Source organism: Pleurodeles waltl, chromosome 1_1, assembly GCF_031143425.1.
Source record: "Pleurodeles waltl isolate 20211129_DDA chromosome 1_1, aPleWal1.hap1.20221129, whole genome shotgun sequence".
Taxonomy (NCBI): domain Eukaryota; kingdom Metazoa; phylum Chordata; class Amphibia; order Caudata; family Salamandridae; genus Pleurodeles; species Pleurodeles waltl.
The window spans coordinates 23896299-23912563 of NC_090436.1; the positions used below are offsets into that span (position 1 = coordinate 23896299).

The 16265-nt window shown below is 46.2% G+C and overlaps 1 protein-coding gene across 1 annotated transcript in view; it reads right to left on the minus strand.

Annotated features, from left to right (window-relative positions):
- The window catches only part of IDH3B (isocitrate dehydrogenase (NAD(+)) 3 non-catalytic subunit beta), a 151391-nt gene that overhangs the window by 16776 nt on the left and 118350 nt on the right, over window positions 1–16265 (minus strand). Inside the window, exon 11 of the mRNA XM_069205867.1 lies at window positions 10845–10905. Coding sequence (XP_069061968.1) covers window positions 10845–10905 — 61 coding nt within the window. The remainder of the gene's footprint in view (window positions 1–10844; window positions 10906–16265) is intronic.

Sequence of the window (16265 nt, forward strand, 5' to 3'; positions counted from 1 at the left end):
TATTCCCCTTAGGTCGACTACTGCCCCTGCAGTAGCCAAGGCCCTCATTGGTATCTTTACCAGAGTGGGTTTCCCTAAGGAGGTGGTGTCTGACAGAGGTACCAACTTCATGTCAGCATACCTAAAGCACATGTGGAATGAGTGTGGGGTGACTTATAAATTCACTACACCATACCATCCACAAACTAATGGCTTAGTTGAGAGATTCAACAAGACATTAAAGGGCATGATCATGGGGCTCCCAGAAAAGCTCAAAAGGAGATGGGATGTCCTCTTGCCATGTCTGCTTTTCGCTTACAGAGAGGTGCCACAGAAGGGAGTAGGATTCTCACCCTTTGAACTTCTGTTTGGTCATCCTGTAAGGGGACCACTTGCCCTTGTTAAAGAAGGCTGGGAGAGACCTCTCCATGAGCCTAAACAGGACATAGTGGACTATGTACTTGGCCTTCGCTCTAGAATGGCAGAGTACATGGAAAAGGCAACCAAAAACCTTGAGGCCAGCCAACAGCTCCAGAAGTTTTGGTATGACCAAAAGGCTGCACTGGTTGAGTTCCAACCAGGGCAGAAAGTCTGGGTTCTGGAGCCTGTGGCTCCCAGGGCACTCCAGGACAAATGGAGTGGCCCTTACCCAGTACTAGAGAGGAAGAGTCAGGTCACCTACTTGGTGGACCTGGGCACAAGCAGGAGCCCCAAGAGGGTGATCCATGTAAACCGCCTTAAGCTCTTCCACGACAGGGCTGATGTCAATCTATTGATGGTAACAGATGAGGATCAGGAGGCAGAGAGTGAACCTCTCCCTGATCTTCTGTCATCAGACCCAAAAGATGGTACAGTAGATGGAGTGATCTACTCAGACACCCTCTCTGGCCAACAGCAAGCTGATTGTAGGAGAGTCCTACAACAGTTTCCTGAACTCTTCTCCTTAACCCCTGGTCAGACACACCTGTGTACCCATGATGTGGACACAGGAGACAGCATGCCTGTCAAGAACAAAATCTTTAGACAATCTGACCATGTTAAAGAAAGCATCAAGGTGGAAGTCCACAAGATGCTGGAATTGGGAGTAATTGAGCGCTCTGACAGCCCCTGGGCTAGCCCAGTGGTCTTAGTCCCCAAACCTCACACCAAAGATGGAAAGAAAGAGATGAGGTTTTGTGTGGACTACAGAGGGCTCAATTCTGTCACCAAGACAGATGCTCATCCAATTCCAAGAGCTGATGAGCTCATTGATAAATTAGGTGCTGCCAAATTTCTAAGTACCTTTGACTTGACAGCAGGGTACTGGCAAATAAAAATGGCACCTGGAGCAAAAGAAAAGACAGCATTCTCCACACCTGATGGGCATTATCAGTTTACTGTTATGCCCTTTGGTTTAAAGAATGCCCCTGCCACCTTCCAAAGGTTGGTGAATCAAGTCCTTGCTGGCTTGGAGTCCTTTAGCACAGCTTATCTTGATGATATTGCTGTCTTTAGCTCCACCTGGCAGGATCACCTGGTCCACCTGAGGAAGGTTTTGAAGGCTCTGCAATCTGCAGGCCTCTCTATCAAGGCATCCAAATGCCAGATAGGGCAGGGAACGGTGGTTTACTTGGGACACCTTGTAGGTAGAGGCCAAGTTCAGCCACTCCAACCCAAGATCCAGACTATTCTGGACTGGGTAGCTCCAAAAACCCAGACTCAAGTCAGGGCATTCCTTGGCTTGACTGGGTATTACAGGAGGTTTGTGAAGGGATATGGATCCATTGTGACAGCCCTCACTGAACTCACCTCCAAGAAAATGCCCAAGAAAGTGAACTGGACTGTAGGATGCCAACAGGCCTTTGACACCCTGAAACAGGCAATGTGCTCAGCACCAGTTCTCAAAGCTCCAGATTATTCTAAGCAGTTCATTGTGCAGACTGCTGCCTCTGAACATGGGATAGGGGCAGTTTTGTCCCAAACAAATGATGATGGCCTTGACCAGCCTGTTGCTTTCATTAGCAGGAGGTTACTCCCCAGGGAGCAGCGTTGGAGTGCCATTGAGAGGGAGGCCTTTGCTGTGGTTTGGTCCCTGAAGAAGCTGAGACCATACCTCTTTGGGACTCACTTCCTAGTTCAAACTGACCACAGACCTCTCAAATGGCTGATGCAAATGAAAGGTGAAAATCCTAAACTGTTGAGGTGGTCCATCTCCCTACAGGGAATGGACTTTATAGTGGAACACAGACCTGGGACTGCCCATGCCAATGCAGATGGCCTTTCCAGGTTCTTCCACTTAGAAAATGAAGACTCTCTTGGGAAAGGTTAGTCTCATCCTCTTTCGTTTGGGGGGGGGTTGTGTAAGGAAATGCCTCCTTGGCATGGTTGCCCCCTGACTTTTTGCCTTTGCTGATGCTATGTTTACAATTGAAAGTGTGCTGAGGCCTGCTAACCAGGCCCCAGCACCAGTGTTCTTTCCCTAACCTGTACTTTTGTATCCACAATTGGCAGACCCTGGCATCCAGATAAGTCCCTTGTAACTGGTACTTCTAGTACCAAGGGCCCTGATGCCAAGGAAGGTCTCTAAGGGCTGCAGCATGTCTTATGCCACCCTGGAGACCTCTCACTCAGCACAGACACTCTGCTTGCCAGCTTGTATGTGCTAGTGAGGACAAAACGAGTAAGTCGACATGGCACTCCCCTCAGGGTGCCATGCCAGCCTCTCACTGCCTATGCAGTATAGGTAAGCCACCCCTCTAGCAGGCCTTACAGCCCTAAGGCAGGGTGCACTATACCATAGGTGAGGGTACCAGTGCATGAGCATGGTACCCCTACAGTGTCTAAACAAAACCTTAGACATTGTAAGTGCAGGGTAGCCATAAGAGTATATGGTCTGGGAGTCTGTCAAACACGAACTCCACAGCACCATAATGGCTACACTGAAAACTGGGAAGTTTGGTATCAAACTTCTCAGCACAATAAATGCACACTGATGCCAGTGTACATTTTATTGTAAAATACACCACAGAGGGCACCTTAGAGGTGCCCCCTGAAACTTAACCGACTGTCTGTGTAGGCTGACTAGTTTTAGCAGCCTGCCACAAACCGAGACATGTTGCTGGCCCCATGGGGAGAGTGCCTTTGTCACTCTGAGGCCAGTAACAAAGCCTGCACTGGGTGGAGATGCTAACACCTCCCCCAGGCAGGAATTGTCACACCTGGCGGTGAGCCTCAAAGGCTCACCTCCTTTGTGCCAACCCAGCAGGACACTCCAGCTAGTGGAGTTGCCCGCCCCCTCCGGCCAGGCCCCACTTTTGGCGGCAAGGCCGGAGAAAATAATGAGAAAAACAAGGAGGAGTCACTGGCCAGTCAGGACAGCCCCTAAGGTGTCCTGAGCTGAAGTGACTCTAACTTTTAGAGATCCTCCATCTTGCAGATGGAGGATTCCCCCAATAGGGTTAGGATTGTGACCCCCTCCCCTTGGGAGGAGGCACAAAGAGGGTGTACCCACCCTCAGGGCTAGTAGCCATTGGCTACTAAACCCCCCAGACCTAAACACGCCCTTAAATTTAGTATTTAAGGGCTACCCTGAACCCTAGAAAATTAGATTCCTGCAACTACAAGAAGAAGGACTGCCTAGCTGAAAACCCCTGCAGAGGAAGACCAGAAGACGACAACTGCCTTGGCTCCAGAAACTCACCGGCCTGTCTCCTGCCTTCCAAAGATCCTGCTCCAGCGACGCCTTCCAAAGGGACCAGCGACCTCGACATCCTCTGAGGACTGCCCCTGCTTCGAAAAGACAAGAAACTCCCGAGGACAGCGGACCTGCTCCAAGAAAGGCTGCAACTTTGTTTCCAGCAGCTTTGAAAGAACCCTGCAAGCTCCCCGCAAGAAGCGTGAGACTTGCAACACTGCACCCGGCGACCCCGACTCGGCTGGTGGAGATCCAACACCTCAGGAGGGACCCCAGGACTACTCTGATACTGTGAGTACCAAAACCTGTCCCCCCTGAGCCCCCACAGCGCCGCCTGCAGAGGGAATCCCGAGGCTTCCCCTGACCGCGACTCTTTGAATCCTAAGTCCCGACACCTGGGAGAGACCCTGCACCCGCAGCCCCCAGGACCTGAAGGACCGGACTTTCACTGGAGAAGTGACCCCCAGGAGTCCCTCTCCCTTGCCCACGTGGAGGTTTCCCCGAGGAATCCCCCCCTTGCCTGCCTGCAGCGCTGAAGAGATCCCGAGATCTCTCATAGACTAACATTGCGAACCCGACGCTTGTTTCTACACTGCACCCGGCCGCCCCCGCGCCGCTGAGGGTGAAATTTCTGTGTGGACTTGTGTCCCCCCCGGTGCCCTACAAAACCCCCCTGGTCTGCCCTCCGAAGACGCGGGTACTTACCTGCAAGCAGACCGGAACCGGGGCACCCCCTTCTCTCCATTCTAGCCTATGTGTTTTGGGCACCACTTTGGACTCTGCACCTGACCGGCCCTGAGCTGCGGGTGTGGTGACTTTGGGGTTGCTCTGAACCCCCAACGGTAGGCTACCTTGGACCAAGAACTGAACCCTGTAAGTGTCCTACTTACCTGGTAAAACTAACAAAAACTTACCTCCCCCAGGAACTGTGAAAATTGCACTAAGTGTCCACTTTTAAAACCGCTATTTGTCAATAACTTGAAAAGTATACATGCAATTTTTATGATTTGAAGTTCCTAAAGTACTTACCTGCAATACCTTTCGAACAAGATATTACATGTTAAATTTGAACCTGTGGTTCTTAAAATAAACTAAGAAAAGATATTTTTTCTATACAAAAACCTATTGGCTGGATTTGTCTCTGAGTGTGTGTACCTCATTTATTGTCTATGTGTATGTACAACAAATGCTTAACACTACTCCTTGGATAAGCCTACTGCTCGACCACACTACCACAAAATAGAGCATTAGTATTATCTATTTTTACCACTATTTTACCTCTAAGGGGAACCCTTGGACTCTGTGCATGCTATTCCTTACTTTGAAATAGCACATACAGAGCCAACTTCCTACAGTGTATAACCCTGCTCTCAGAGGAAATGCTTTGTTCTGCCTTCCTGGGACTGGGCTGCCCAGACCCCAGGAGTGCAGACCCGGTCTGTGAGGTGGCAGCAGCTTTAGCTGCAGAGCAAGCCTCAGAAAGCTGGTTTGGCAGTACTTGGGGTCCATTGTGGAGCCCCCAGGATGCATGGAATTGGCTCCCCAATACCAGATTTGGAATGGGGGGACAGTTCCATGATCTTAGACATGTTACATGGCCATATTCAGAATTAACATTGTGAAGCTACATATAGGTATTGACCTATAAGTAGTGCACATGTGTAAAGGTGTCACCGCACTCACAAAGTCTGGGGAAATGCCCCTGAACTATGTGGGGGCACCTTTGCTAGTGCAAGGGTGCCCTCACCCTTGCAGGCTGCAATGGCAGGCCTGTGCAAGGGTTTGTCTGAGATCCCTATGGGTGGCAAAAGAAATGCTGCAGCCGATAGGGATCTCCTGGAACCCCAATGCCCTGGATACCTAGGTAACATATACTAGGGACTTATAAGGGGGGGTTCAGTATGCCAATTGAAATTAGTAAATTAAGTCACTGGCCTACAATGACAAATTTAAAAGCAGAGAGAGCATAAGCACTGAGGTTCTGGTTAGCAGAGCCTCAGTGACACAGTTAGGCACTACACAGGCATCCACATTAGGCCATAAATTATGAGCACTGGGGTCCTGACCAGCAGGATCCCAGTGAGAAAGGCAAAAACATACTGACATGCAGGTAAACATGGAGGTAACATGCCAAGGAAGATGGTACTTTCCTACAATTAGGAAAGATGTTATCACTCATAATGCAAGAGAGCCAATGGCTGAAGTGGGCGGAACTACTGTTCCATGCTGTACTCGATGGTGAATAGAAGCAGAATGTGAATGACGGGGGAAGGCACCATACAAAGAGGCCAGAACTAAAGCCTCCCTATGCATGTCTATATAGATGTATTATTATTATATATAACTGTTTCTGATTACGTGACGCTGGCAAGAAAGTACAGCTGCCTCTAGGTCAGACCTAAAAATATATAATTGCACCCCTGCGAAGAGGTTTTACATTTTGCACAGTCTTCCATTATGCTACTTCCTCGATAGGAGGATTAAGTTTTTTTTATCCTAATCTATATTCAGTAATTGATAAAAAAGTAGACATAATTTGAAAGCAGCACAGGAAGAAAGAAACAAAAAATAGAACAACATAAACAAGATTTAATATAAAGATAGTAATGCAAAAAAACTTTCATCTCCACAAAAGAGAAAGAAAATAGCTTAAAAGATAGACAAAATCTACAAAATAAACTGTCCTTTAGCATGTCATTCATTTACCATATGGCCATATTTGCAGTTTTACAAATGTTTAGTTTGTAGTTTTATAAAAGGTGTGCCAGATATCCTGGAGTCTACAAAAGAAGCCATTTAAATATTCCTTTCATACTTCCAGGGGAGGTCAGCTAACAAGTGTAAGGAAATGCCTCCTTGGCATGGTTACCCCCTGACTTTTTGCCTTTGGTGATGCTAAGTTTTGATTTGAAAGTGTGCTGAGGCCTGCTAACCAGGCCCCAGCACCAGTGTTCTTTCCCTAACCTGTACTTTTGTTTTCACAATTGGCACACCCTGGCATCCAGGTAAGTCCCTTGTAACTGGTACCCCTGGTACCAAGGGCCCTGATGCCAGGGAAGGTCTCTAAGGGCTGCAGCATATCTTATGCCACCCTGGGGACCCCTCACTCAGCACAGACACACTGCTTGCCAGCTTGTGTGTGCTGGTGAGGACAAAACGAGTAAGTAGACATGGCACTCCCCTGAGGGTGACATGCCAACCTCACACTGCCTATACAGTATAGCTAAGTCACCCCTCTAACAGGCCTTACAGCCCGAAGGCAGGGTGCACTATACCATAGGTGAGGGCACAAGTGCATGAGCACTGTGCCCCTACAGTGTCTAAGCAAAACCTTAGACATTGTAAGTGCAGGGTAGCCATAAGAGTATATGGTCTGGGAGTCTGTCATACACGAACTCCACAGCACCATAATGGCTACACTGAAAACTGGGAAGTTTGGTATCAAACTTCCCAGCACAATAAATGCACACTGATGCCAGTGTACATTTTATTGTAACATACACCCCAGAGGGCACCTTAGAGGTGCCCCCTGAAACCTTAACCAACTACCCGTGTAGGCTGACTGGTTTTAGCAGCCTGCCACACTCGAGACATGTTGCTGGCCACATGGGGAGAGTGCCTTTTGTCACTCTGTGGCTAGTAACAAAGCCTGTACTGGGTGGAGATGCTTATCACCTCCCCCTTTTGCAGGACTGTAACACCTGGCGGTGAGCCTCAAAGGCTCACCCCCTTTGTTACAGCACCCCAGGGCATTCCAGCTAGAGGAGTTGCCCGCCCCCTCCGACCACGGCCCCACTTTTGGCGGCAAGGCCAGAGGAGATAATGAGAAAAACAAGGAGGAGTCACTGGCCAGTCAGGACAGCCCCTAAGGCAACCTGAGCTGAGGTGACTCTGACTTTTAGAAATCCTCCATCTTGCAGATGGAGGATTCCCCCAATAGGGATAGGAATGTGACCCCCCCCCCCCCTTGGGAGGAGGCACAAAGAGGGTGTAGCAATGCGTCAGGGCTAGTAGCCATTGGCTACTGCCCTTCCAGACCTAAACACACCCCTAAATTCTGTATTTAGGGGCTCCCCTGAACCTAGGAACTCAGATTCCTGCAACCTAAGAAGAAGAGGACTGCTAAGCTGAAAAACCTTGCAGAGAAGACGGAGACACCAACTGCTTTGGCCCCAGCTCTACCGGCCTGTCTCCCCACTTCTAAAGACACTGCTCCAGCGACGCTCTCCCCAGGGACCAGCGACCTCTGAAGCCTCAGAGGACTGCCCTGCATCTAGAAGGACCAAGAAACTCCTGAGGACAGCGGCTCTGTTCACCCAAGACTGCAACTTTGTTTCAAAGGAGCAACTTTAAAACAACTTGCGTTTCCTGCCGGAAGCGTGAGACTTGCTAGTCTTCACCCGACGCCCCCGGCTCGACTTGTGGAGAAACAACACTTCAGGGAGGACTCCCCGGCGACTACGAGACCGTGAGTAGCCAGAGTTGTCCCCCCGAGCCCTCACAGCGACGCCTGCAGAGGGAATCCCGAGGCTCCCCCTGACCGCAACTGCCTGACTCCCAGATCCCGACGCCTGGTAAGGACTCTGCACCCGCAGCCCCCAGGACCTGAAAGATCGGAACTCCAGTGCAGGAGTGACCCCCAGGAGGCCCTCTCCCTTGCCCAGGTGGTGGCTACCCCGAGGAGCCCCCCCCCTTGCCTGCCTGCATCGCTGAAGAGACCCCTTGGTCTCCCATTGATTTCAACTACAAACCCGACGCATGTTTGCACACTGCACCCGGCCGCCCCGTGCTGCTGAGGGTGTACTTTGTGCTAACTTGTGTCCCCCCGTGCCCTACAAAACCCCCCTGGTCTGCCCTCCGAAGACGCGGGTACTTACCTGCTGGCAGACTGGAACCGGGGCACCCCCTTCTCCATTGAAGCCTATGCGTTTTGGGCACCACTTTGAACTCTGCACCTGACCGGCCCTGAGCTGCTGGTGTGGTGACTTTGGGGTTGCTCTGAACCGCCAACGGTGGGCTACCTTGGACCCAAACTTGAACCCCGTAGGTGGTTTACTTACCTGCAAAAACTAACTAACTCTTACTCCCCCCAGGAACTGTTGAAAATTGCACTGTGTCTAGTTTTAAAATAGCTATATGTGATTTATTTGAAAACTGTGTATGCTATTTTGATTATTCAAAGTTCCTAAAGTACCTACCTGCAATACCTTTCATTTGAAGTATTACATGTAAAATGTGAACCAGTAGTTCTTAAAATAAACTAAGAAAATATATTTTTCTATACAAAAACCTATTGGCCTGGAATTGTCTCCGAGTGTGTGTTCCTCATTTATTGCCTGTGTGTGTACAACAAATGCTTAACACTACTCCTTTGATAAGCCTACTGCTCGACCACACTACCACAAAATAGAGCATTACTATTATCTCTTTTTGCCACTATCTTACCTCTAAGGGGAACCCTTGGACTCTGTGCATGCTATTCCTTACTTTGAAATAGTACATACAGAGCCAACTTCCTACAACAAGGTTTAAGACTGGGTAGTATTTCATCTTCAACATAGAATTATTAAATTTAATTTGCAGGTCGTGGCCTATTTTCTTTTATTGTTCTCGCCATGTGCTTTGTTATCAGCGCATGCGCAAGGCCCAAATAGTATTAAATTGATGCAAAAAGTTGTTTTCTGCCAGTGTCACCCACTATAGGCAGCGCTAGGCGTGCACACCTGCTCAGCGCCAGGACACCCTCGCGGGTGATAGAGCGCTTTACAAATAGACATAACCTAACCATAGACTGCGAGCAGCACTAATGCAAGTTATGTGCTTATCATGCCAAGAATGCTTTATGCAGTGGTGGTGGTCGGGCACTGGTTCAGTCGAAGCTTGTTTTTACACTAGGGATGCACACACAAGTTCTTGAGTTTAGGTGAGAAAAACTCACACAGCCTCTTGTCTCAATACTGTTGCCAACTGTCACAAACTAAATGTCAATGCACCTGAGGGCTGAACCTGGGAATAGGATTCGGTACCCTACACAGGACAACAGTTATTGAGCAGATGAAGCTACACCTGGCCTATGGCAAGGTTCTGCATGTGAATTTCCAACTAAAATATGCACAAGGCTGTTCCTTGCCACTTGATGGCTGCAGCTCTGTGTGGGATGCTGCACATGCCACAATGAGGCACTACCTAGGCATGTCAGCTCAAACTCCAATACCAGGACATACGGATGTTACAGCGAGGCATATGTGGTAATAATATCAGCACATGAACAATGTCTGGGCTGTCATATGATAGGAATACGATTTTAAACTAGCATTTTGGCACTAGCGAGAGGCAAAAAGATGATCACTAGTGTCAGGCTTACAAACGTGCACTAGAGAGCACTGTATACATACATACATAGATGTGCTGGTGATAGCCGCACAGAGGTGCACAAGAGCGGGCCGCACAGAGGCGCAGCAAACAGCACAGAGGTGCACAAGAGCAAACAGCACAGAGGTGCACAAGAGCGGGCAGCACAGAGGCGCACAGGAGCGGGCAGCACAGAGGCGCACAGGAGCGGGCAGCACAGAGGCGCACAGGAGCGGGCAGCACAGAGGCGCACAGGAGCGGGCAGCACAGAGGTGCACAAGAGCAGGCTGCACAGAAGTGCAATGAACAGCACACAGAGGGGTGCACAAGAGCGAGCAGCACAGAGGGATGCACAAGAGCGAGCAGCACAGAGGGGTGCACAAGTGCGAGGCACAGAGGTGCACAAGAGGGAGCAGCACAGGGGTGCACAAGAGCGAGGCACAGAGGTGCACAAGAGGGAGCAGCACAGAGGTGAACTATGCAAAAAGCAAATGTTGAAGTAAACGGTTAAACATCTCAGTGGGTAAAGGCTTCTGCTGGAGAATCGGAGTACAAACTACAATCAACAGACAGATGGAGGTTTTCATCCTATGGAGGAGGACATATTAAGTGTGATATATACGAGGCAAAAGAGGGTTTCAGTTAGTTACATCCCTGCAAAATAAAAGCAATGTATGACAAACAGCTCTTACACATCAAGCAGACAGGCGTATATATATGCATGTACTTTAGAATAATGTAACCGGCTCAGAAGAAGAGAAGCTAGGCTATACTTGGGAACAGAGGCAAAAACACATACCACATGCAGGGGTCGTGAAACTTCAGAACCCACTGTACTTACTTTGCCAACTTTTATCACCTTCCTGACAGCCTCTAAAATAAGTTTGGAGTGATATTCCAGGCTGGATGAACAGAGACAAAAGGACAAGTTAGGACTGTATGATTTGTTACCTTTAGAACGCAAACCTACCTAGCAAACAGAGGAAGACTGTACACAGCAGTAGGATGACAAATACATGAAATCACAAGAGTGAAGGTAATGATTAGACCTTGAACAGTAATGGTGCATGGATGAGAGAGGTGAATCTTGGCTCTGCCCCAAGGAGTGGGAAAGTGGAGAGAATCCTTATGTGTGTTACTTCTGCACTCCCAGAAAAAGTGCAACCAAGATTCTACACTCACAGCACAAAGTATATTAGTAAATACCCGAAACAGGACTCACTCCACACAATGTACAATGACTCAATCAGCATTCTGTGGGGATGTTAGCTTAAGGTTGCTGCATTCTGCATCCTTGCCTTGTAGAATCTGGAATGTAGAACGCAAACACTCCAGTTGGTTGTTAAGGTTCCTCGGGCTGGCAGTTGCCGTCCTGAGCCGAGGAGACTGTGGGCAATAAATCTTCATGCTTACTCCCACACGGCATCATGGATTTTATGAGTAATTGACCCCCAGGAATTAAGCAACAAATTGGCCACAGTCACTACACCATGCATGTACAGCACCTGCGGTGACTTCAACATTTGCCCTACTCGATGCACTGAAGAGGCGACGCATACTGAACAGAGGGCAGGAGCTACAATGCTGGATCCTGTTGAAAGCAACTCAAGAGCCCCTTCCACCACTCAGTTGATACTTGACTAAATTATGGTTCATTGTTGGAACCAAAAAGTGCAAGAGAAATGGATGACCTTCGAAAAACCCACTCTTGCAGAAACAAGTGACAATTTAAAGCATAGAGATGTCACAGGAATCGTATAAGGAACTAACCTACAAGGAGCAAAACAGCTTAGCGGTAGTGAAAGAGTTCTATTACTAATCAGAAGCACCAATTTAAAAAGACTTCACTAAAAAAAAGGAAAGAGAACAATGAGGGATTTTTCAACCAAAAAAATATACGTTTTTGTTGTAGTGACGCCAGACATGCTGCTAATGGATGCCCTTTCCCAGCCAGAAATGCCAAATGCAGGACTTGTGGTAAAGTGGGACAGGTGTGCCAATCCAACAAGGACAAATAAAATGCCATGAACGATAATTGGGACCAAGATGGTTCAGGAGATGAAGGTGCCATTGCAGAGAAAGATATGATACTGGTAGTCCGAGGTTAAGAAGGCCAATGTGCAGACCTGTATGAAAATATTGTTGTAGATGGATATATTTTAAAATTGCCGATTGATTCTGGAGCGAGAATGACAATGAACACAGAGGATCTTTGGCTCAATAAATGGAAAGCTGACAAAAGAAAAGTATCACCACCAGATAAAAACCCTGTCACGTGTGATGGCAGAAAGATTGAGTTTGCAGGATATTTTGAGTGTCAGATGAGGATGAAAGAAAGAGAAATTCATAGTAAAGTTTATGTGATAAAAAAGGGGTTAAACATTTTAGGATGGTATCACCAGGGTTTATTTGGTAGGACCTTAAGACCAGGAAAGAAGGTACAGGTTTGTTATCTGCGGAGGAAATGATCACTTCATCTGATGAGACAACACATCAGAACAAATGGTAAACTGTGTATAAGAAGGATTCCAGCATAGCATGAAGGTTCAAGAAGAGGCTTCTCCAGCTAAACACAGGCTTAGAAATGTGCAGTTCGGTGTACACCAAGAGTTAAAGGAAGTTAACAAAATGAGCAGTTATGGGGTAATTAAGCCTGTAGAATCTTCTCCGTGGTTGTCACCGTTGGTTATCACGAGGAAAAATAAATGGCCAATTGAGGGTCTGTGTGGACCTGAGAAGTCTCAACAAGGTTATTTGGGATGATTCCAATCCATTTTCATGCATTGAGGACATTGTTACCACTTTCGCCAGTGCCAAGGTGTTCAGCAAAATTGACTTCGCCAATGTTTACCATCAAACCGAACTTCATGAGTCATCTAAACATTTGATGGCATTTGTGTCACCAATGGGTACATTCCAGTTCAAAATGATGCCTTTCAGATTGGCATCTGCTGCATTAGTTTTTCAATGCAACTTCCAAAAGGTTTTGAAAGGAATTGAGGGGGTTGTGACATTTCAGGACGAAGTTTTAATTTTAAGAGATCTACAAAGTCATGATGACTCTATGCATATGGTTCTTAAAACACTAGATAAATGTGGAATTGTCTCGAATGTAAAAAAAAAAAAAAAAAAAAAGGGAATAACATAGATTATTTAGGTATTGTGATTTTAGACAAAGGGGTTGAGCCAAGACCTGGTTTGGTGGAAGCGATGACTAAAGCACCATGTCCCACAACCATAGAACAGGTAACATCATTTTTAGGCCTGTGTGATTTTTATGCCAAGTTCATAAACAATTTTGCAAACAAAACTGAATACCCCAGAGATCTTTAAAAAAAAAAAAGGGGAGTTTATGTAGAGTGATTAATGTCAGAGTGAGTTTCCAGTATTAAAACGAGACATTGTGAAGTATTATCTCCATATGACCATGATGGTGAGTGCATAATTTGGTCGATGCCAGTAATAGTGGGCTGGGAGCCACTCTGGCACCACTAGGAAGAATGGGGATGAAAAACAGTGGCTTTTGCTTCCAGGGCTTTGAAGGAAAATGAAAAAAATCTTTTCAGTGATAGAAAAGGAACTGTTGCCCTGCTGTTGGGCGATTCAACAATTCAAATGTTTCACATGGGGAAGGAGGTTTGCTCTCAAAATTGATCAAACACCTTTAGTTAATATTTTCGGAGGGACAGTAATAAAAGACCATACTCTCAGAATAGCTAGATTAAGTTCCAAGCTCTCACATTACAACTTTGAAGTTTAATACATTCCTGGTGTGAAAAATATCAGTGCAGATTATTTAGCATGTTTTCCCCAGTTGTGCTAAAAGAGAATCAATGTATTGTGAGGATGAAGGATGTTTGATTGCTGTTACTGGTGGATGCCATAAGAGTTTTCGAAGGATGAATAGGTAGAGGATATGTTGCAAGATTAAAATGTGAAAGAATATGTAAGGGAAGGTTGGCCAAAAGAAAAAGCGTTACCTCAAGAGATTCAACCTTATCTGAAAGTGGCGGATAAGCTATCAGTTGAAGAAAGTGGAGTTTTAATGAGGGAACAAATTCATCTCACCTATTGCCCTAAGAGCAAATACTATATACTATGGGCATGAAGGGCACCTAGGACAGACCATTACTAAACGGAAAATTAGAGATAGTTACTGGTGGCCAAGTATGGACACCAAAATCTTAGCTAGTGTTAAGTCTTGTGTTGTTTGCGCCACGAGTGACAAAGGTTTGAAAACTTAAGCATTTTACCCTCAACACATTACTTTACCAAGTGGATCATTGATGAAATTAGCCATCGACTTTAATGAACTTACCTAGTAAATTCAGATTTGCCATATTAGTTGTAGCTTACTATAGTAAATGGAGGGAAGTAACTATTATGGAGGAACCCAATTAGAAAGTCTAAAGCCTTTATTTTTAAGGGAAGGTATGCCAAAGGAGATTGTGTCTGACAATGGTGTGCAGTTTGTGTGGAGACAAATTAAACGATTTTTGGGCAGGAATGCCACAAATCACAAACGCATTGTGCTTTATCATCCACAGGCAAATGGCCTGGTGGAAAAAATGAACAGAACATTGATGGAATGTATTCAGTAGGCAATTCAGAACAAGACTGAGTTGAAAAAGGCGACTGAAAATATGTTGTGGTCTCACCAGATATGCCCATATGCTGTCACTGGTCTGAATCCCTTTGAGGTTATGAGAGGAGGCATTCCTTCTTCTAAGACGTGTCGTGCATGATTAGGAGAGGAACAACCAAGCACTGATTGAGCGTTTTGCATAGACAAGATCATGCATCCTTGTGTAGAGGTTTTTCAATGAAAAATGAAAGAAGAATATGATTCTAGGAACAAGGTCAAGTCTGGGGGATGCGAGACCAAGGTGGGAGATTGGATCAGAATCAAAGATCCTACCCACGTAGAAAAGGGTTTGTCAAGATTTAGGCCTCACAAAAAGGCTGAAGCTGTGCCAAAAAATGCAGTGTGCATAAAACATGAGTGGTGGAACAGACGTAGAGTAGTCAAAGTTGGGGGATCCATAACAGTGGAGAGTGAGCCCAAAACCAATGACCAGCGCAAGCTCAAGTCAAATGAGGTGGTAATTTAATCTAATAACCCTGTGTCACGGAAAGGTTTGCATATGATCATCAAGCAGTTGAGGTATTGTGATGTAAAGTAAACTGCTTTATGTAAACTTAAATATATATGTATATTGGGATAGTTATCCAGGATGAAAGAGCATTGTGTTTCACCATGTGTGCATTTTATCGTCCTAGTACAGTTATAGTTTAACTAATATTGTTATTTAGTTGTGTTTAATGGTTTAAACGTTATGTGAATGAATTATTTTATTATTTCGGTAAAAAGAGGGCAATGTTGTGGTGATGTTAGCTGAGGGTTGCTGCATTCTGCATCCTTGCCTTGCAGAATTTGGAATGTAGAATGCAAACACCCCAGTTGGTTGCTAAGGCTCTAGAGGCTGGTAGTTGCCGCCCAAGAGCCGAGGAGACTGTGGTTAAAAAAAAGATCTTCAGGCTTACTCCCACACGGTGTGTTGTGGATTTTATGAGTAATTAACCCCACACATACCCACACACCTTCCATGCTGGGAGTCCCAAAGGGTGCTTTAAGCAGAGTTAATGTGCAGATAATTGACACCGAGAGGCAGAGCACATCTCCAAAGTGAAAGAGTAAGCCCAGAGCGGAGCACAGATAATGCAGGTGTAATAGCCAAATAGTGATAGAGTAATGCAGGTCAGACCTACAGTTGGCTGTCATATCATCCCAAAATACTACAGAATATTGCTGTTTGGTCAATCAGGAAGGCTAATAAGACATGGTACCACACTAATCATAATAGCTTTAATAAGTCACTCCAAACACGTTCTTATTAAAAGGGAGCACCACTGGACCATTAAAACAAGAAAAAACGTTTGATTACCTAAAACTAATGATTTAAAATATAACATTAAACTGGGCCAACAAAATATCTAGGAACATTTAAGAATAACTTCGGGCCTCATTAGATCTTGGCGGATAGAATACTTCGTCACAAGCATGACAGATATTCTGTTCATCGTATAACGATCTACAGGATATAATGGGATTGTAATATGGCAGACGTGATATCCGTCACGTTTGTGATGGAGTATTGCCCTCCGCCAAGATCTAAATCAGGCCCTTAAGTCTTGCACACTGTTCAGAATCATTGTACAGTTGGTGCATTCTCACTTTTCAACAGGAAAGCATTCCAGATCT